Raw genomic sequence first — 20,086 nt, forward strand, 5'->3', positions numbered from 1 at the left:
ATTATGATAAATTATTAAACAAGCTAAACACACAAAAACGTAAAAATTGTTAGTCTGTTTAAATGAAATTCTAAAACAGAGAAAGTTAATCTAAGATAGAAAAAATTTGGAGAAAAGTCCCCTCTGGGAGACTAGAAGCAGAAACTGACCGGGAAGAGGCATGAAACTTTTTGTTTGGGAAGATGGTGATGTTCTATATCTTGATAGGAGTGTGGGTTATGTAGGTGTAGGCATTTGTTAAAACTTAACAAATGGGGGCACCTAGGTGGTTCAGTTGGCTAAGCGTCTGACTCTTGATTTCGGCTTAGGTCCTCATGTCAGGATCATGAGATCAAGCCCTGTGTCAGGCTCTGTGCTGTCAAGCAGCCTGCTTAAGTTTCTCTCTCTCTCCCTCTCTCTCTGCTCTTCCTCACTGCTCATGTGTGAATAAACTCTCTAAAAAAATAAATAAATAACTCAGCAAATGTACTTTTAAAATATCTGCATTTCATTATATGGAAATTTAATATTAAAAAAACAAACTTCTAAACAAATATTGAACTCTATTTAATGATATGTGTACTATGAAGTACTTAGGACAAAGTATATCAATATCTGCAATGAACTTTAAACTGCATGAAAAAATAAGATACACTAATTGTTGGATATTAGGGTGGACAGATACGTGATATCAAGCACAGTAAAATATTAATCACATACTCTCAATGGAGAGTACATGGTGTGCACTGTGAAATTATTTCAGGTTTGCTATGTTTGAAATTTTTCATAATAAAATGTTGAAAAACAGCCATGAGAAAGGATGAATATCCACCATTTGCACTGACATGGATGGAACTGGAGGGTATTATGCTAAGTGAAATAAGTTAAGCAGAGAAAGACAATTATCATATGGTTTCACTCATAGGTGGAACATAAGGAATAGGGCAGAGGACCATAGGGGAAGGGAAGGAAAATTGAATGGGAAGAAATCAGAGAGGGAGACAAACCATGAGAGACTCTGGACTCCAGGAGACAAACTGAGGGTTGCGGAAGGGAGGGGGGTGAAGGGATTGGGTAACAGGGTGATTGGTATTAAGGAGGGCATGTGTTGGGATGAGCACTGGGTGTTATACACAACTAATGAATCTAATGAATTGAACACCACTTCAAAAACTAATGATGTACTATATGTGGGCTAACCGAATGTAATAAAAAGAAATAAAATGTTGAGAACAGTAAATCATGTAGATCATACAATGGACTATTAAATAGCCATAGAAGATAAAGGAAATTTTTTAATGTAGAGATATGAAAAGATTTATAAAACATATTTACATGTAAAATAAATACAATAAATGATACATAACATAAATGCAACATAAAGGTATACGATATGTGTCTTTATTCAGATACACACACACACAAACAAAAGGGAGCTCAGAGGAATAAACAATAAACTACCTCAGTGGTTACCTGATAACAAGGATGGAAATGGAATATATGTTGAGGTGGAGAGAAATTTTATACATTGTTTATACTATGTAAAAACATCACATAAATATATTGCATACTTAGGTTAAACACGATTTTTGAACTCATGAGAGGAAGTATTGTTCATATAACAGTATTAGTCTCATGCTAACTTTCCACATAAAAGTGCTTTTAATAAGGTAATGAGGTGTCTCAAATGTCCTCATCGTATTTGTCTGAGATAGGCCTATCTAATCATTCAAAATTACCAATCCTTGTGTTTCTGGTCTGCATATGACCTTTCTTCCTAGTTTTTAAGAAAATATGGCAGGAAAAAAATATGGCAGGAATTTTTTCATCTTATATAAAACTTACTTGTATTTCTCTACCTTTGCCTTTATCCCAACCTGTCACACTGGTTTGAGTTTATTGTCTCAGAGGTGCTCTAAATAATTTATAGCCCCATCACCTGAGAGATCTCACAACATCAGTTGTGTTTATCATCATGTTTATGTAATTAATAACCACTTTTATGCATAAAATATGTGCTACATGACAGGGAACACAAAACATGCAGCACAACTCCCATGAGAGAAGACAGATGATTATCTCATGGGAGATGGCTACTGATTAATAATCAACACAAATATAACACAGATAATGGAATTATCTAACAAAGATTTTTAAAGTTATTATAAAAATTTTCCAGGAAACAATCATGAATGCTCTTTATAGCAATGAAAAACAGTCTGAAAAAAGAAATAGAAGACATTAAAGAAAATTTTAAGAAATTCAAATTTCTTTTTTTTTTTTTTTTTTTAAAGATTTTATTTATTTATTTGACAGAGAGAGATCACAGTAGGCAGAGAGGCAGGCAGAGAGAGAGGAAGGGAAGCAGGCTTCCTGCTGAGCAGAGAGCCCGATGCGGGGCTCGATCCCAGGACCCTGGGATCATGACCTGAGCCGAAGGCAGAGGCTTTAACCCACTGAGCCACCCAGGCGCCCCAGAAATTCAAATTTCAATACCCCTAAATAAAATTTTACTGGAAACACAGCAATGCTAATACATTTGCATATTGTCTATTGTTACTTTCACACTATATTAGAGAAGTTCCAACAAGAGTCCTTATGGCCTGCGAAACCTAAAATAATTACTATCTGGTATTCACAGATAACATTTGCTAAACCCTTGTTTCAAAGACTGCACTCTGCACTCAGAGTAAATTCATACTGTTTCAGAGAGCCAATGTATAGTACCCTTCATGATCTGGTCCTGCTTACCTCCTTGAAGGCTTCTTACTTGCCATTCTTTGTCTTAACTTCTGAATTTTAGCCATCCATTCTGAATTATACCAAGTTCCCTGAATTTTACACACTCTCTCACCTTGGTCCTGGTTATTCTATGCCTAAAACACTTGGCTTGGATTTTGGTTTAGTTAACTACTTATTCCTCGGCTAATCCCTTTTTCCAGAAAGCATTTCCTTGGCTTCCCTAAGACTGATACATGGCCTAATACATATTCTTACAGTAGCCTATGATAATTTCTAGTATATTCCTTATCAGTTACAATTACCTCTATCTTGTCTCTCATTCCACCAGACCCTAAGCTCCTTAAGGGGAGGGATTATGTCTTAACCATTATTGTATCTTCATTGCTGAGGAATGTGTGGCATTTAATGGGACTAAAAAGAACTGCTGAATAAGTAAATAAAATAAAAGACACCACAGGTTAGAGTCTTTGAGCTTTTCTCCAATGCAAGAAAGAATTCTATGAAAACAGTCCATTAAAAATTACTTAAAACTGTATTTAGTTGGTTGACAATCAGACTTGCCCTTTCAGAATGTAAGCTCCACAAAAGCACATGCTTTTATTTACTATTGTATCTCTCTCTGTGTCTTGGACAATGCATGAAAACTATTGCTCAATAACTATTGCTGAATAAATAAATCATTAAGTGAGATCTTTTCCATACCCCTGGCTACATACCGAAGAGACCTGAGATTCTGTGAAAGTTTGCTACTTTCATTCTCAAACAGATTAAAGTAATACAATTGGTAGAAAGAGTTAAAGTAATACAATTTAAATATTTATCATTAGTTCCCACTCTCATACCACATGCTATTGTAATAAAAAATCCTTGCTATTCTTAAGGCTGAATAGTTTTCTCCACTTTTCATATACAAAGAAATTTTTCCAGCCTCTCTCAATCCTTCTAAGTGTTCTTTCTTTCCAAGCATCCAGTCTACAAGTTTACATGTGTGCTAGACCATCATAGAATATCAACATTTTATACATACTTTCAGTAGCAGAGAAGGATGTGTCCAGTGTTAACTCATCCAAAGGAATGACAAGTTGACCTCCTGTCTCCCATTTCTTGCGATCAGATGAAACCGATTTTTCTTTTGCATGCTCTTTGGCATGTGCATTATCAACTATCTCACACATATCAGAGTGACATTGCTTTTCTTTTTCATCTTCTTGAGCTTTAAGATTTTGATTTAATCTACGTAGTATTTCTCGCTTACTCTGAAACAAAGTGTTATATTTTAATATCTATACAATTAAGTAAAATGATTGAGAGTTTGAAAACTGTACTTACTGAAATAGCATTGTTAGTCTTCTGCATGTCTTCTGAGGTTTCCTGGGTATCGGTTAAACTTCTGTCCTATAATACAGATAGTTACAGAGTAAGGAATGTTATTTTAAATGTCTACCTTAAAAACTTACATATTTTTATTACTTTTTGTTTTTCATTAGTTGCTCCTTGTGAATTTTTTTTATCCCTGTAAATTGTTAACATAGCTTCCTTCATTATCAGAAATGAGAAATAGTTACATATAATCAAGTAATAGATTTAATAGGAGGACCAATTCTCAATTATTTATCTTATTTTTAGATTACTGATCACATACATATTTAACTACATCTTCTTCCTTTTGACATCTTTTTTTTGGTAATTTAATAATTTTATTTCAATGGTAGAAATAAAAAGAAAATTAACTGCCCCATTTTTTTTTTTTTTTTTTTTTTTTAAGAGAGAGACTGTGCATGCACTCAAGGGAGGGGAAGGGGAAGAAGGGGAGAGAAAATCTTAAGCAGGCTCCACATACAGTGCAGAGCCCAATGCGAGGCTTAATCTCACCATCCTCAGATCATGACCTGAGCTGAAATCAAGAGTCAGATGCCTAACCAACTGATTACTCATATACTCTTTTAATCAAAGCTAGGGAGTTTTGGTGGATAAAGTAATTCAGGCTAGGCTGTGTTATTTTGAAGTTGCCTTTATATTTCAGGTATATATATTCCTATAAAGCCACACTACCAAACATAATTGAGAATTGGCTTCTCTCCATAAGCAAAGAGAATAATAAAAATAAGTTCTGAGTCCTTTATACCAACAATAATATAAGATCTGTCTTTTGATTAGTATAATCATAGTGATCTAGACCAACGAGAATTTTTAAATACATGAAAAGAAGTAGTTATGAAAGTTCTGAAAGCAAAAGTAATCTGAAAGATGCAAAGAAAGAGCATTTTTCAAAGTTTTAAATAAGCAGTATTTACCAAGACAACACATAAAGAAAAACCATTTCATTGTACAGATTACCTCAAATTTTGTAATATTTGAGGAAAATACAAAAGAGTATAGTGGTCAGTTTTAAAGTAATACATGTAAATGAGACAAAGAGCATTTTACCCAATAAAGTAGTCAGGAATTAGCAGTCGCTACAACCAGAGAGATGAACAGCTAGTTGAGATGTGAGACTGGGTACCAGGAAGGAAAACACAGTGGTATCTAAAGTTGAAGTGAACAATGCAGCACACGCAAAATCATTATCAGAAAGAAAAAAAGACTAAACCTACTGGAAGAACAATAGTTTTGTATATGAAGTTCTTGAGAGTGATCAAGAAACTTGCATTTTCCTACTCAGTCTTATTTTCAATAAAAACACAAAGGCCATAAAAAAAAATTGGTGTATCAGTAACATCCGCGTTGTCTGTAAAAACTTAATGAAACTCAGCAATTAAAAGGCAAAGACAATAAAAAAGAAAAGAGAAAATCAAGTTAATGTGTTATATAATTCAGTAGACTTTTCCTCTCCATTGTGTTAAATTCTAGGCTGAAATTCCCTATGAAGAGCCCATTTCCTTTAATCTCAGCAGAGTTTTCATGTTTTATTTTTTTTTTTTAAGATTTTTATTTATTTGACAGAGAGAAAGATCACAAGTAGGCAGAGAGGCAGGAGGGGGGCGGGGTGGAAGCAGGCTCCCTGCCAAGCAGAGCCCGATGTGGGGCTCGATCCCAGGACCCTGAGATCATTACCTGAGCTGAAGGCAGAGGCTTAACCCACTGAGCCACCCAGGTGCCCCGAGTATTCATGTTTTAAATGAACACCTGACACATACTTCTAAGTTTAAACTTTTTACTTGCCCCAAATTCTTTGTTTCCGTATTCATATAGCATGATAGATATTCATTCGTAGAAGGCAAAAGAAATAATTGATGGATTAAGTATAATTATATTAAATCTTCCAACATCTGTTGTGCCAAAAATTTAAAAATAAATATAAACATGTCTTGGGCTTTATTCCTAAAGTTAATTAATTTAAATACCAAAGAGACATTATTTAAATAAAAAATGAACATTTGTTAAAAAAAAAAGGAATCTGTTAATTGTGAGAGCTGTGGTATAAAAATGTTTGCTGCATTATATTCTGTACATTTCTGTATATATTTTATTTGTTAAATATTATTTTAAAGTAAAAATGAGAGACAATCAGATGAATCTATTTTTATGTAGTAGATGGTCCTAGATATAAACCTATGAGCAGTAAGGCTCCAACACTCACAGTAAACCATACACAAAAATCATAAGAAGTTATTTTATTTTCCCTAGAAAAATTTAATATATTATGAATTAATATAACTTCATTAAATTTAATCCTTCTAATAAACTTTCACTTTGAGGAGTTCTAAATTTAAGAAACTTACCAAACCCACTTCTTTCAAAGCTGAAGTCACAGAAATAACAGATCTCATCTGTTGCTTTGATGGAGAGCCACCTGTTTCATGTTGTCCCAAAGGTGGAGACATATCAGAATTCTTTACTCCTTTAGCCACCAACTATAATAAAGGTTTTAAATACAATTGAAAATTTATAGTTGTATAAAGAGATAAAAATTTTAAAAAGTAAAAATATAAGATCACTGTTTATCCACTCTATCTAAAAGTACAGCTTTTTTCATTTCTCAATTTTTTAAAAAAGATTTTATTTATTTATTTGACAGAGAGAGATCACAAGTAGGCAGAGAAGCAGGCAGAGAGAGAGAGGGGAAGGGAAGCTGGTTCCCTGCCTGGGATCATGACCTGAGCCGAAGGCAGAGGCTTTAAACCACTGAGTCACCCAGGCGCCCCTCATTTCTCAATTTTTATTGTATAAGACAATGTGCTAAATCTGAGGAAAGATCAGAAGAGAAAGAAACATCTCTGGCCTTAGATGTAAAATAATAATGTCTCATGTAGTACTACATAACTCCTTTCCATTGCATTAACAGTGTTTAATAAAATAACCTTTAAAAAAATCCTGACTTGTAAAAGACATTAAATTTTAATTCACTACAACATTTGATGGGAAAAAATGTTTTACTTATTAATCTTACACTTCAAAGAGAAATGCTTGTGCAAATTCTAAAAGTTCAGTACAATCTTCTTGAAGTTTGAAGCTCACCCGACATAAGAATCCTCATTATAGGAATGTCAACATAATGGAAGAATGGAAGAAATGAAAGGTGCAAGTAACAAGTTTTTAACTTCACCAAAAATATCACTTATTATATCACAAATTTGTTCATTTTTATCTTACCATTTAGACTCTAAACAATATGAATGAACTAAGATACTGAACCATTAATAAATATAAGGAAATGGCATTCACAGATATGCTCACAGTAACATGGCAGCAAGTCTGCACTACTTCTTTCTTTCTTTTTCTTTGAAGTCAGTCACTTAACTGACTGAGCCACCCAGGCACCCTGATCTCTGCTATTTCAAAATTCACATCAGATTTATTTATTAAAATAGCAGAAATCAGAAACCTGATATGAGGGGCGCCTGGGTGGCTCAGTGGGTTAAAGCCTCTGCCTTCAGCTCAGGTCATGATCCCAGAGTCCTAGGATCGAGCCCCACATCGGGATCTCTGCTCGGCAGGGAGCCTACTTCCTCCTGTCTCTCTCTCTGCCTGCCTCTCTGCCTACTTGTGATCTCTGTCTGTCAAATAAATAAATAAAAATCTTTAAAAAAAAAAAAGAGAAATCTGATATGATTTTTTGAGAGAAAAATATTCACTATTTGATAAAAATTAACCAACATATTCAAAGATGTTTTAAGTGCCGAGTACGGTGCCATATAATGGACATCCAAATTGAATGATACATGGCAACTATGTGACGTGACAAATGTATTAACTAGACTTACTGTGGAAACCATTTCAGAATACATACATATATCAAATCATCATGTTATGTATCTTATACTTACACAATATTGTTTGACAATTATATCTCAGTAAAATTAGGGGAAAAAACCTAATATACTGTAGACCAGAACTAACTGCAATAATTTTCTAACAAACAAAAGACAAAAACAAAATGGATCATATAATGCTTTCTTTCAAAGGACTATAAATTATAAGAGAAAGGGAAACATAAATCAATCAGTATGTTACAGAGAAATAAAAGTAGATAGATGTGTGTTAAATGGTCTGGAAGAAAAATAAACAAAAAAAAAAAAAAAAAAAAAAGAGAGAGAGAGAGAGAGAAAGATCTGTGTAAAGCCAGGAAGGGAGATGATGAGAGTGGCCTTTGCAGGGCAGCCAGTTTGAACAGCCATTCATTGTTTAAGGAAGTCATAAAATATAGTTCTAGTGGGACAGTTCTACACTTAAATCACCAAACTCTCATTTACTAGTCCTGTGATTTTTCATTGTTTCTTATCCTCCTTGAACTTCAAACTTTTTCTCTTTAAACTGGGAATGCTACACTCATTATCTCCTTACTGTAGGGATTAAATGTGATAATTTATGTAAAGTGACAGTTGTGTTCCTAATAAACAGTAGTAATTACACTTCAGTAAACATTTATTTAGTTTCTATTAAATAAGGTTATTTGGCTTAAGTACTAAAAGTCTGATTTTAGACCCTGACAAAATGAAAAAACTGGCTTTGTTCAAACGGCTAATGACTGGCATATAGATAGTCTATTATCTAAGACAACCTGACAATCAGACAATCTGAATCAGGCAATCTGATTCAATGTGTAAGACAGAGTTAATGTCACATTGATAATAATGACCTTCAGCAGCTGTCAGGAAATGCTTATAATAAACATATACTAATCTCTCCCATGGGTCAACTAAACTAAACAGATCCTAAGACCCGAAATAATAAACACACAGAAAAAGTCAGACATAATGAAATCTAAACCAAAGAACAGACTGCCCTACAAAGTATTCAAATTACTTAATAACAAAACTATGTCAGTTAACAAAAATATAAAGGTAATTCAGAGTGACTACTGAAGTGTTGGAACATCATTATAAGCCCAGGTAACACACACCACTACCTGATTAGTACAACAGGAGCCAGGCCTTCTATCTAAACATAATGGATATATTATTCATAACCTGAATGTTAAGGCTATTCAATGTTAACCAGATCTTGACACAGAATAACTTATTTTTAACTTGTCAAAAGAGAAAACACTAGACTGAGTTCTTAATTCAGGAAGTTCATCCAACGACAAAAAACACAAAAATGAAACTAAGAAAACAAAACAAAGTTTCACAGACGATAAAGACATTAAAGCCTCAAAAAATATTTTTTTGTTAAAATTTATTACCTAGTTACATCTAGTTAAGCACAGTTTTTCAAAATCCAAAGTTGGAAAAAAAAATTGCAACAAAAATAAAACACTGACTTGAAAGTTTCATTAGGCAAGTTAAAAAAAATAAACTGCTTTAGGGGCTATTTTCCCCAGCCATTTACTCACTAAGTTCCTAAATTCAAGACTTTTCTACTTACATCACCACAAAAAGTTTTTAATTATCACTGTAAAATTGCTTAGATTTTATCTGTCAATTGTATCTGTTTCAATTTCCTGAAAAATTAATCAGCAGTGCCACCAAATGACAAAAGGCAAAATTTCACCAGATAGTGAGTCCAGGTTTATAAACACATGAAACTATTGGTTTACCTATTCTCGAAGCATAAATATAAATACTATTTCACCTCTAAATTCTGAATGACTTAAAGATTTTATTTATGTTGGGAAAATTTTAAATTGGCCTGATTCCATATTTTGAATATAGAGCAATTTCACACATAATTTTATATAACTTAAAAATACTACACAGTTAAATTTTATCAAATTCACCTTTAACCTCTTAAAACCTCATCTTTGAAGAACCAAAAATACAGAAGTATTTTTTCTGAATAATCTTTATGAACTGGTAATGCTATAATGTATTTATAAGAATGTCTATGAATAAGAATGTCTATGAATAAGAACAAGGTAGTCAGAAGAGTATTTCTCTACCCTGAAGGAAGCCTTATAGAACTTTAGGGCAGATCCAAAGAATAGGACAAAGATAGAAACAAAAATGAAACAGACAAGGAAAGAGATAAAGGCAGTGAAAAAGGAATTCCTCATACTCAAAAACAGTCTCTCACCAAATCAATACATATTTTCCTTAATTGTTTTTCATTTCATTTTAATTATTAAATGCATTGCTACTTTTTTAAAAAAATGTTTATTTATTTATTTGACAGAGAGAGAGAGAATGAGAGAGGGATCACAAGCAGGGGTTGTACGAGAGGGAGAAGCAGGCTTCCCGCTGAGCAGGGACCTGACGGGGCTGGATCCCAGAACCCTGAGATCATGACCCAAGCTGAAAGCAGACATTTAAATGACTGAGCCACCCAGGAGCCCCTAAATGCATTGCTACTCTTAAAAAGCTTTCTTCCTGGGGCGCCTGGGTGGCTCAGTGGGTTAAGCCTCTGTCTTTGGCTCAGGTCATGATCTCAGGGTCCTGGGATGGAGCCCTGCATTGGGCTTTCTGCTCAGCAGGAAGCCTGCTTCCTCCTCTCTCTCTCTCTCTGCGCCTGCCTCTCAGCCTACTTGGGATCTTTGTCTGTCAAATAAATAAATAAAATCTTTAAAAAAAAAAAAAAAGCTTTCTTCCTTACGTTTCACTCAGAATATGAGCATATATGCCAACTGAGAAAAGCAATACTATGTTATTTGGGGGAAAAAACTAACACAACACATGAAAAATTTTCTTCATTTTAAAATCCTATGCTGTACTATAATTTTTATACTGAAATATGTCAAAGAGAAAATTCCATAAAATGGGTCTTACATGCCAAAGAATCAGAATAATTAAGGCAATGATTTCTACGATTGTTAGATCAACGATATTTTTGATAATCCATTGAAAGATATATGCTCCTTAAAGGAATAGTATCCAAGATCTGTAAAGAACTTATCAAACTCAACCCCCAAAATACAAATAATCCAGTCAACACATGGGCAGAAGACATGAAGAGACACTTCTCCAAAGAAGACATACAAATGGCTAACAGACACATGAACAAATGTTCAACATCACTAGCCATCAGGGAAATACAAATCAAAACCACACTGAGATACCACCTTATACCAGTTAGAATGGCTAAAATTAACAATACAGGAAACAACAAATATTAGTGAGGATGTGGAGAAAGGAGACCCCTCTTACACTGTTGGTAGAAATGCAAGCTGATGCAGCCACTTTGGAAAACAGTATGGCGGTTTCTCAAGATGTTAAAAATAGAGCTACCCTATGACTCAGCAATTGCACTACTAGGTATTTACCCCAAAGATGCAGATGTACTGAAAAGAGGGGGCACTGCACCCCAGTGTTCATAGCAGCAATGTCCACAATAGCCAAACTGTAGAAGGAGCCGAGATGTCCTTCAATAGATGAATGGATAAAGTTTTAAGTACTTAAATTATGAAGACTATTTTTCTAAATAACTTATACAGAACAATATTAGAGACCAAGCCTTTCATTTAGGAGATAAGGAAATAAAGGCCTACAAACATTAAGTCAGTTTACCAAACAGGCAAATTAACTGGCAGAGCTAAGACTAAAAATCAAGTATTCTGATTCTTAGACTCATTTTTTTTTCTCATGACACAAGAATGAATTCAGTTAAACCAATGTTTGAACACTCCTCTATATATAACTCTGAAATGTCACGAGCCATAGAATTCCCAATGAATTTGTGTTACTATTCATCAGATGCCAGGCTAAGCATTTTACAAGGTAAATCAGGGTCCTTTGGTTGAAAAAAGTAGAAACTAATTCTGAGGAAAGGAGGGGAGGAAGGGTAAAGAAGAAGACAGAAAAGAACTGTAAGATTATAAAAGCAAAGGGCAGCCCTCAAAATAGAAGAGTAGCTGCATGGATGAACCTAAGTAGCGAAACTTATTCATTGTTTCATCGTGTTCTCTTACTGGATTCAATAAACTTCAAATCTTTTGACATTATGCTCCAGCTTTAAGCCCTGAGAGATGATTCATTTGGTCTACTTTAGATGACATGCCTATCTTTTAGCTAGGAGAAGCCAGAATACCTTGTTTGACAGTCTTACCAAAAGAGCACACAATAATTCCCCCAAATGAAAATGGGTTGCTTGCCTGTTGGACCTGACAAGTCAGGCACACTGCCACAATCTAAAGCTGCCACCATACAAATACTTCTAAAAGAACTTGAGGAAATACAAAGTTGTCCCATACTAGGAACTAGTATTCTCTATTAATAATAAAATCATAAAAGCTTTCATTTGTGCACACTTTAGAACTATCCAAGACAGATACACTATTAACAGAGAAAACGCATACAGAAAAAAAACTTTGTACTGGTTTAAAAGGCTTAGAAAGCAAAGACTTTGGTGGGGAGGTGGGGGTTCCTGGACTATATTTTAACTATATGGATGCTCTTGAAAATGCATTGGTTGGATGGATGAGGTCTACCTAGTGTAGTCTTCTGGAAGGAGAAGCCTAGCTCCAATTGACTATCTGAGGAAATAGAACTGTGCTATTATACAGCTGCCTAGTAATAAAAGTATTATATGAGAATGTATAGTACCTGCTCAGAGCAGAATCAATGTTGGACATAATTTATAAAATGTACTTGTTGACATATAAAACCTAACACACTTCCAGCGGTGCTCCCCTGTTCCTCTCCCTCTGCCTACTCTATACCATTATCACAACCACCTGTGAAACTTCTGCTGGGAAAGTTAGCTAAATGCATCAGAGGAGCAGCTATGAAATAGGGTTCCTCAGCCTTAGTGGAATCCTGATTCTCTGATGTTCTTGAAAATTTTCATGTCAAAAAAACTTATCTTGCAGACCTCTCTGAAAACACTGTTAATGTCCAGTGACACTTGGAATGGGGAGCATGATTCCAAATTGATCTCATGATGTGTCTGTTTAAATGGATGAGATTATGTGCTGTATGGGCCTACTTAGCCAGAGGGAGTCATTTTGTGTTTATGCAGTGAACTTAGATTGACCCTGCCCCTCCCAGAGGAACTTACTTGCAAAGCCTAGATACAAGGGCGGATCAGGCCAGGTGAAGACATCCAATCAGTGGGGGCACATATATCTACTAGGGTAAATTGAAATTCAATTGGCCACCCATGTGTACCCTAGCATGACTGTGCAGTTTTTTCTGTGTGTTGCAGACCTAGCATGACTGTGCAGTTTTCTCTGTGTATTGCAATCTCATTGGCCACCTGTGTATAACCAGGCTCAACTACCTCTATAAAAGTTAGTCTGTGAGGGTGGAAGGGGTCGCCTGTTTGTAAGAGACAGCCCCGACCAGTCGGTTTGATTCTCGATGCTTGGTGCAAAATAAAGCTTTGCTTGACCTTCACTTTGTATCAGTCTCGCTCCTTTGATTATGGATCCTAACAGTGGAAAGACTAAGGATAAGAACATTCTGAAGTAGTCAAAGATGGGGAGTAGGTCCACCAGAAGCCTTACAGGCCTATATGGCAGGTCCAAAGAATGAGACAATGATAGAAATAAGATACACAACAAAGAGTGAAATGCACAGCAGAAGGAACACAGCATATTCAAAATATAGTCTCTGACCTAACCAAAGAATAGACTTCCACAGATATGTTTCCTGAATTGATACTAAGAAATATGCAGATTGGGTACCCCACTATGATAATTTAGATTAAAAATACGTAAACAGCTCCATTCAGAACTGTAGAACTGTAACTGGAGGATGTCAATGGAAGCGTCAAGCACCAATGAGAATAAGAAGACAAAAAAGGGGTGCCTGGGTGGCTTGGTCGGTTAAGCGTCTGCCTTCAGCTCAGGCCATAATCTTGGAGTCCTGGGACTGAACCCCAAGTTGACTCCCTGCTCAATGGGGAGTCTACTTCTCCTCCCTTTCCCTCTGTCCCCCCACTCATGCTCAAGTGTTCTTTCTCTCAAATAAATAAATAAAATCTTTTTTAAAAAAGGAAAAGGAATAAATGAAACAGTCAACTGAATCGATAGATATACTGATACTGAATGATCAAGCATATATTTACACTGACTCCTGGATAGTGGTCATGATCTTGTTGAATGGGTAGGACAATGGGAAATAAGCTATAAAAAGAAAGCCTGTTTGGGGAACTGTGTTTTTGAAAACCGTTATACAAGATGTACTTAAGACCACATTTAGAGGTGTTTGTGGGCTACAAACACCTCTACCTCTAGAGGTGTTTTGCCCACAAAAAGCAGATTTCAGGAAAGAAACGTAATTACACAGCTCCGCTTTGTGTTCCCTGAGCTATATTAACTTGGGCTTTGGAAGCATAACATTCTGAATCACTAAAATGAGCAGTTTCTAAATGACAAGAGAAAAGGAAACATTTCCCATTGATAAATGTGCTACTCTAGTATCCCATGTGCCAATCACAACATGAACCAAGACACAGCCATTCATTTTACTCCGGGGAAATCACAAGGTGTATACATAGCTGGCACAGACTGGCAGGTGGCTATATAAGCCTGCTGCCGAGACAGGCCTATGCATGCATGCATACCGATAGCAGAGTATATGGAGTAGCTGTCCCATCTCTAAGACTAAAGGGTATCACATAATCAAAGCCATGTAGACCGCTATTATCAAAAATGTGGATGCTCCATCTAATTTTGGATAATAGATCATATTTTTAAAATAAGGCTGATTTACACTAAGCATAAGTGTATCATATTTAATGGATATATTACTATCCCAATCACCTTCATGTGCTATATAAACTGCTAGAATGGATTATTAAAGACTAAACTAAAAACCGCAAGGGCAATTAATGGTCCGTAAAATTTGCAACTGCAATATTATTGCTGAACACAAGGATGGTAGCAGCAGGCTTATCATGAAGAAAGCTGATTGAAAAAGAATACACAGGGAGGTTCATACGGATTCATCTTGATATAATCTCTGCCCCTCTGTGCAAATGAGCACAAGATGAAATGTCCCTGTTTCCTGTGTTGAAGACACAAAACCAAGGGAAAAAAGCAGATTGTTCCTGATATATAGATAGATAGATAGATAAGTCTGTCTATCTATCTATCTATCTATCTATCTATATATCCCACCAAAGGTAGGCTCATACTATTTTCCAGATTAAGGTAACCCTGAAGGGACCTGGGTAATAAATCATTGGTTCTGACTACGAAGATGAATTATTTCTACTTCTGACAAATTTGGTTGTTGACACTTTCTCTTGAGGAACAGCTGATGAGTTAGCACTGTAATTGTCTCATACTCTTGCCCTATTCATGCTACTCCATCTGAAATAAGGGGGAGGAAAAGGGAATTAAGGAACACTAGGTTCAAAATATTTTAAAAGTATAGCAATCTAAAGCTAGGTAAATTTTGGTCATTGGGCCAGGAGATAATTTACTAGACACTCTTGGGGAAGATGAAATATATTATCACAGTTAGTTTCACATTCAAACTTGTCCATGTTATATCAGGAAAGGAAAAGGGGGAATGAGATGAGATTTCTCTACTGCTAGACTTTTAAAACTTAGGAGAAAAATGTAACTAACAGGATGAACAAATCAGAACAGCTATTAAATGAAATTACTTTGAACAGAAAACAAAAAGGAATTATCAAACAATCCTTAGACTTATTCTAACTTTTGGAATTGTCTCTTTCACACATTCTCTTATACCTAAGTGGTTCTTTTTCATCAGGAAGCTGGTAAGAAGAGAATCTCCCTATATGTTACTCAAATGGTGAATTAAGAAGAGACACACAAGACATGTGATCAAACTCCAAAACACACCACTGATAAAAACTATTAAATCCTAGAGATACAACTATACTCATTATTTTACCATATATAACAGTAAAATGACAAAAGTATTTCCATTAAAAATAGGAACAAAGGACGCCTGGGTGGCTCAGTCGGTTAAGCCACTGTCTTCGGCTCAGGCCATGAGCCCAGGGTCCTGGGATCAAGTCCCGCATCAGGCTCCTTGCCCCCCAGGGAACCTGCTTCTCTCTCCGCCTCTGCCTGCCACTCTGCCTGCTTATGTGTGCTCTCTCTCTCTCTCTCTCTCTCTCTGACAAATAAATAAATAAAATCTTAAAAAAAAATAGGAACAAAATATTATCCCTATTATTGTTTAATGTTGTCCTAGAAGTTCAGGCCAATGTAATAAAAGTAAAACAGTAAGACAAGGTACAGCTTAAAGAAAGCAAGGGAAATTAAGGTTAGTGCATATGAATAAAGACTTTGGGTCCCTGGGTGGCTCAGTTGGTTGGGCACCTGCCTTCGGCTCAGGTCATGATCCTTGAGTCCCAGGATCAAGTCCCACATCGGGCTCCCAGCTGCATAGGGGGTCTTTCTCCATCTGACCTTCCCCCGTCTCATGCTCTCTCTCATTCTCTTTCTCTCAAATAAATAAATAAAGTCTTAAAAAAAAAAAGAGAATAAAGACTTCAACACTGGGCAGGCCTAGGTTCAAATCACTATTCCATACTAACTGGAATTTTGACTTCACCTAATTGTTTCATCCTTCTATCTATTTTATAAAGTTGTAAAGATTAAACAAAGCACAATATGTGCAGTGGTTATAATGTGCCTACAATAAATTACAGAAATTATTGTTATGATATATATCATGACTACTTGCCATTGATATAGCTGTACACTAAAAATCCAAAAAGTTAAACACTGTATAAGCTAAAACCCAACAATTTCTCCACATATCAATAATATTCTGGCAGGCAAAAAAAAAAAAAAAAAAAAAAACACTTTTTAAAAAAAAAAAAAAAAAAGAAACTTTAAAAAAAAAACTTTTAAAAAAAAAAAAAAAAAAAAAAAAAAAAAAACACCTTTTGAAACATAAATAGAATTAGGTACTGTTAACAAATAACCTTTACAAGAAATATAACAAGTATGACCTTAAAATGATCAAAATTGTGCAAGAGATACAAAAGAAATAATGAATAAATGTAGATACTTAACATGCTCCTGAATGAATTAATTTGTGGGTTTAAGGTAATACTGATAAAAATTCCAAAAGAATTTCTTTTAAAGATTTATTTATTGATTTGAGAGACAGAAAGGGAGAGAGTGAGGGGGGACAAGGAGAGAGAGAAAGAGAGAGAGAAGCAGACTCCCCACTGAGTGAGGAGCCCAATGCAGGGCTTGAGCTTACGACTCTGAGACCATGATCTAAGCTGAAATCCAGAGTCAGTCAGATGCTTAAATGAATGAACCACCCAAGTGCCCCCCAAGAGAATTTAAAAAGAAAAAAAAGAGAGAGAGAAAGAGACAAAAATTAACCAGGAATGTATCTGGTAAAGAAAAAGAGAGCAAGCAACTAAGGAAAACAAAGAAGAGTAAAAAGGAAATGAGGGGAAAACTCTTATCAGAAATTTAAATACAAGGAGGAGGGGCAAGAAGGCAGAAAAGTAGGAGACCCTGTTTCAACCGGTCCCCTGAAGTGAGCTAAATATGTACCCGAACACTGTGAACACCCAGGAAATCAGCCTGAGATGTAAGATTATACACTTCTGGAATTCTACAGTGGCAGAAGACATCAGTGGAGAGGGTGCACCTTGCCTGGATCATGGCTAATATATTCAGCTATACATCCCCCAATCACCTGTCACCAAAATGACTAGGAGGAGGAACACCTAACAAAAGACAAAATCAGAGACTGTGCCTTCTCCCACGGGACTGCTGGATATGGACATAAACAGTATGTTGGAAAGGGAATTCATGGTAACAATTATCCAGGCAATGGCAAGGTTGGAGAAAACTATTTGTAACAACAAAGAATCTCTAAGGGCGGAAGTGAGAGCCGACCTGGCAGAAGTTAAAAATGCTATCAGTGAGATCCAATCTAACCTAAAAACTCTAACAACTAGGGTAACCAAAGTAGAAGATAGAATTAGTGATCTAGAGGACAAAATGATAGAGAAAAAGAATTAGGAGGAGGCCTGGAACAAACTGCTTAGAAGCCATGAAAACAGAATTAGGGAAATAAATGGTGCCATGAAACGTTCCAACGTCAGAATTTTGGAGATCCCTGAGGGGGTGGAAAAAGAGAAAGACCAGAAGATATAGTTGAACAAATTCTGGATGAAAATTTCCCCAACCTAGGGTACGGAACAAACGATCATGACCTAGAGGCACAAAGAACACCCACCAAGATCAACGAATCTGGAAAGACATCCAGACACTTGATTGCAAAATTCATGAATCATAATTTTAGACAAGAGGTCCTAAGGGCAGCTAGGGGGAACAGATTCCTTACATACAGAGGAAAGTCCATCAGAGTAACATCAGACCTGTCCATAGAAACCTGGCAAGCCAGAAAGGGCTGGAAAGATATATTAAGGGCTCTAAATGAGAAGAACATGCCGCCAAGAATACTTTATCCAGCAAGGTTGACATTCAAAATGGATGGAGAGATAAAAAGCTTCCAAGACTAGCAAGGTTGAAAAACAGTATGTGACCATCAAGCTGGCTCTACGAGAAATATTAAGGGGCAGGTTCTATAGAAGAAGAAAGAACCCAACAGTGTCATAGAACAAAAATTTACGAGACAATCTATAGAAATAAGGACTTCACAGGCAACATGATGTCAATTAACTCTCAACGTGAATGGACTAAATGCTCCCATAAAACAGCACAGGGTTGCAGATTGGATAAAACAACAGGGCCTGTCCACAGGTTGTCTACAAGAGACCCATTTTGAACTTAAGAATACATCCAGACTGAAAGTGAAGGGAAGGAGAAGCATCTTTCATGCAATGGGTCTCAAAAGAAAGCTGAGGTAGCAATTCTCATATCAGATAAATTAGATGTTAAACTAAAGACTGTAATCAGAGATAAAGAAGGACACTACATCATTCTTAAAGAGTCTATCCACCAAGAAGATCTAAAAATTGTAAATATTTATGCCCCCAATATGGGAGCAGCCAATTACATAAGCCAACTGTTAATCAAAATAAAGAGTCATATTGATATGAATACGTTAATTGTAGGGATCTTAACACGCCACTCTCAGTAATAAACAGATCATCCAAGCAGAAAATCATTAAAGAAACAAGAGCTTTGAATGACACATTGGACCAGATGGACCTTATAGATATATAAAGAACATTCCATCCCAAAACAACAGAATACTCATTCTTCTCAAGTGCACATGTAACTTTCTCCAGAGTAGACCACATACTGGGTCACAAATCAGGGCTCAACCAATACCAAAAGATTAAGATTATTCCCTGCATATTCTCAGACAACAATGCTTTGAAACTGGAACTCAACCACAAGAAAAAGTTTGGAAGGAATTCAAACACTTGGAAGCTAAAGACCAAGTTGCTCAAGAATGTTTGGATCAACCAGGAAATCAAAGAAGAACTTAAACAATTCATGGAAACCAATGAGAATGAAGACACATCAGTCCAAAACCTATGGGATACAGCAAAGGCGGTCCTAGGGGGGAAATACATAGCCATCCAAGTCTCACTCAAAAAAATTGAAAAACCCTGAATATACCAGCTCTTTTTACACCTTAAAGACCTGGAAAACCAACAACAAATTAAGCCAAACCTATGCACAAGGAGGGAAATAATCAAGATTAGAGCAGAGATCAGTGAGATAGAAGCTAGAGATACAGTAGAACATATCAACGAAACTAGAAGCTGGTTCTTTGAAAGAATTAATGAGTTCTATAAACCACAGTCCAAACTAATCCAAAAGAAAAGAGAGAGGACCCAAATTAATAAAATGATGAATGAAAGGGGAGAGATCACAACTAATACCAGGGAAAGAGAAACAATCATCAGAAATTATTATCAACAGTTATATGCCAATAAGCTAAGCAACCTAGAAGAAATGGATACATTCCTAGAAACCTATATACTTACAAGACTGAAACAGGAAGGAACTGACAACCTGCATAGACCAATATCTAGTAAGGAGATTGAAGCAGTGATCAAAAACCTCCCAAAAAACAAGAGCCCAGGACCTGACGGATTCCCTGGGTAATTCTACAAA

At 35.8% G+C, this 20,086-nt stretch overlaps 1 protein-coding gene across 8 annotated transcripts in view; it reads right to left on the reverse strand.

The window, feature by feature from the left end:
- Positions 1–20,086, reverse strand: part of NEK1 (NIMA related kinase 1) — a 208,858-nt gene that overhangs the window by 84,122 nt on the left and 104,650 nt on the right. For all 8 annotated transcript variants that reach the window (XM_032855471.1, XM_032855470.1, XM_032855469.1 and 5 more), the window contains 3 exons: positions 6,444–6,575; positions 4,051–4,116; positions 3,749–3,977 (listed from right to left, as the gene is read on the reverse strand). In XM_032855471.1, coding sequence (XP_032711362.1) covers positions 3,749–3,977; positions 4,051–4,116; positions 6,444–6,575 — 427 coding nt within the window. The remainder of the gene's footprint in view (positions 1–3,748; positions 3,978–4,050; positions 4,117–6,443; positions 6,576–20,086) is intronic.

This window comes from Lontra canadensis, unplaced genomic scaffold (genome assembly GCF_010015895.1).
Source record: "Lontra canadensis isolate GAN:19392208 unplaced genomic scaffold, GSC_riverotter_1.0 scaffold10, whole genome shotgun sequence".
NCBI lineage: Eukaryota > Metazoa > Chordata > Mammalia > Carnivora > Mustelidae > Lontra > Lontra canadensis.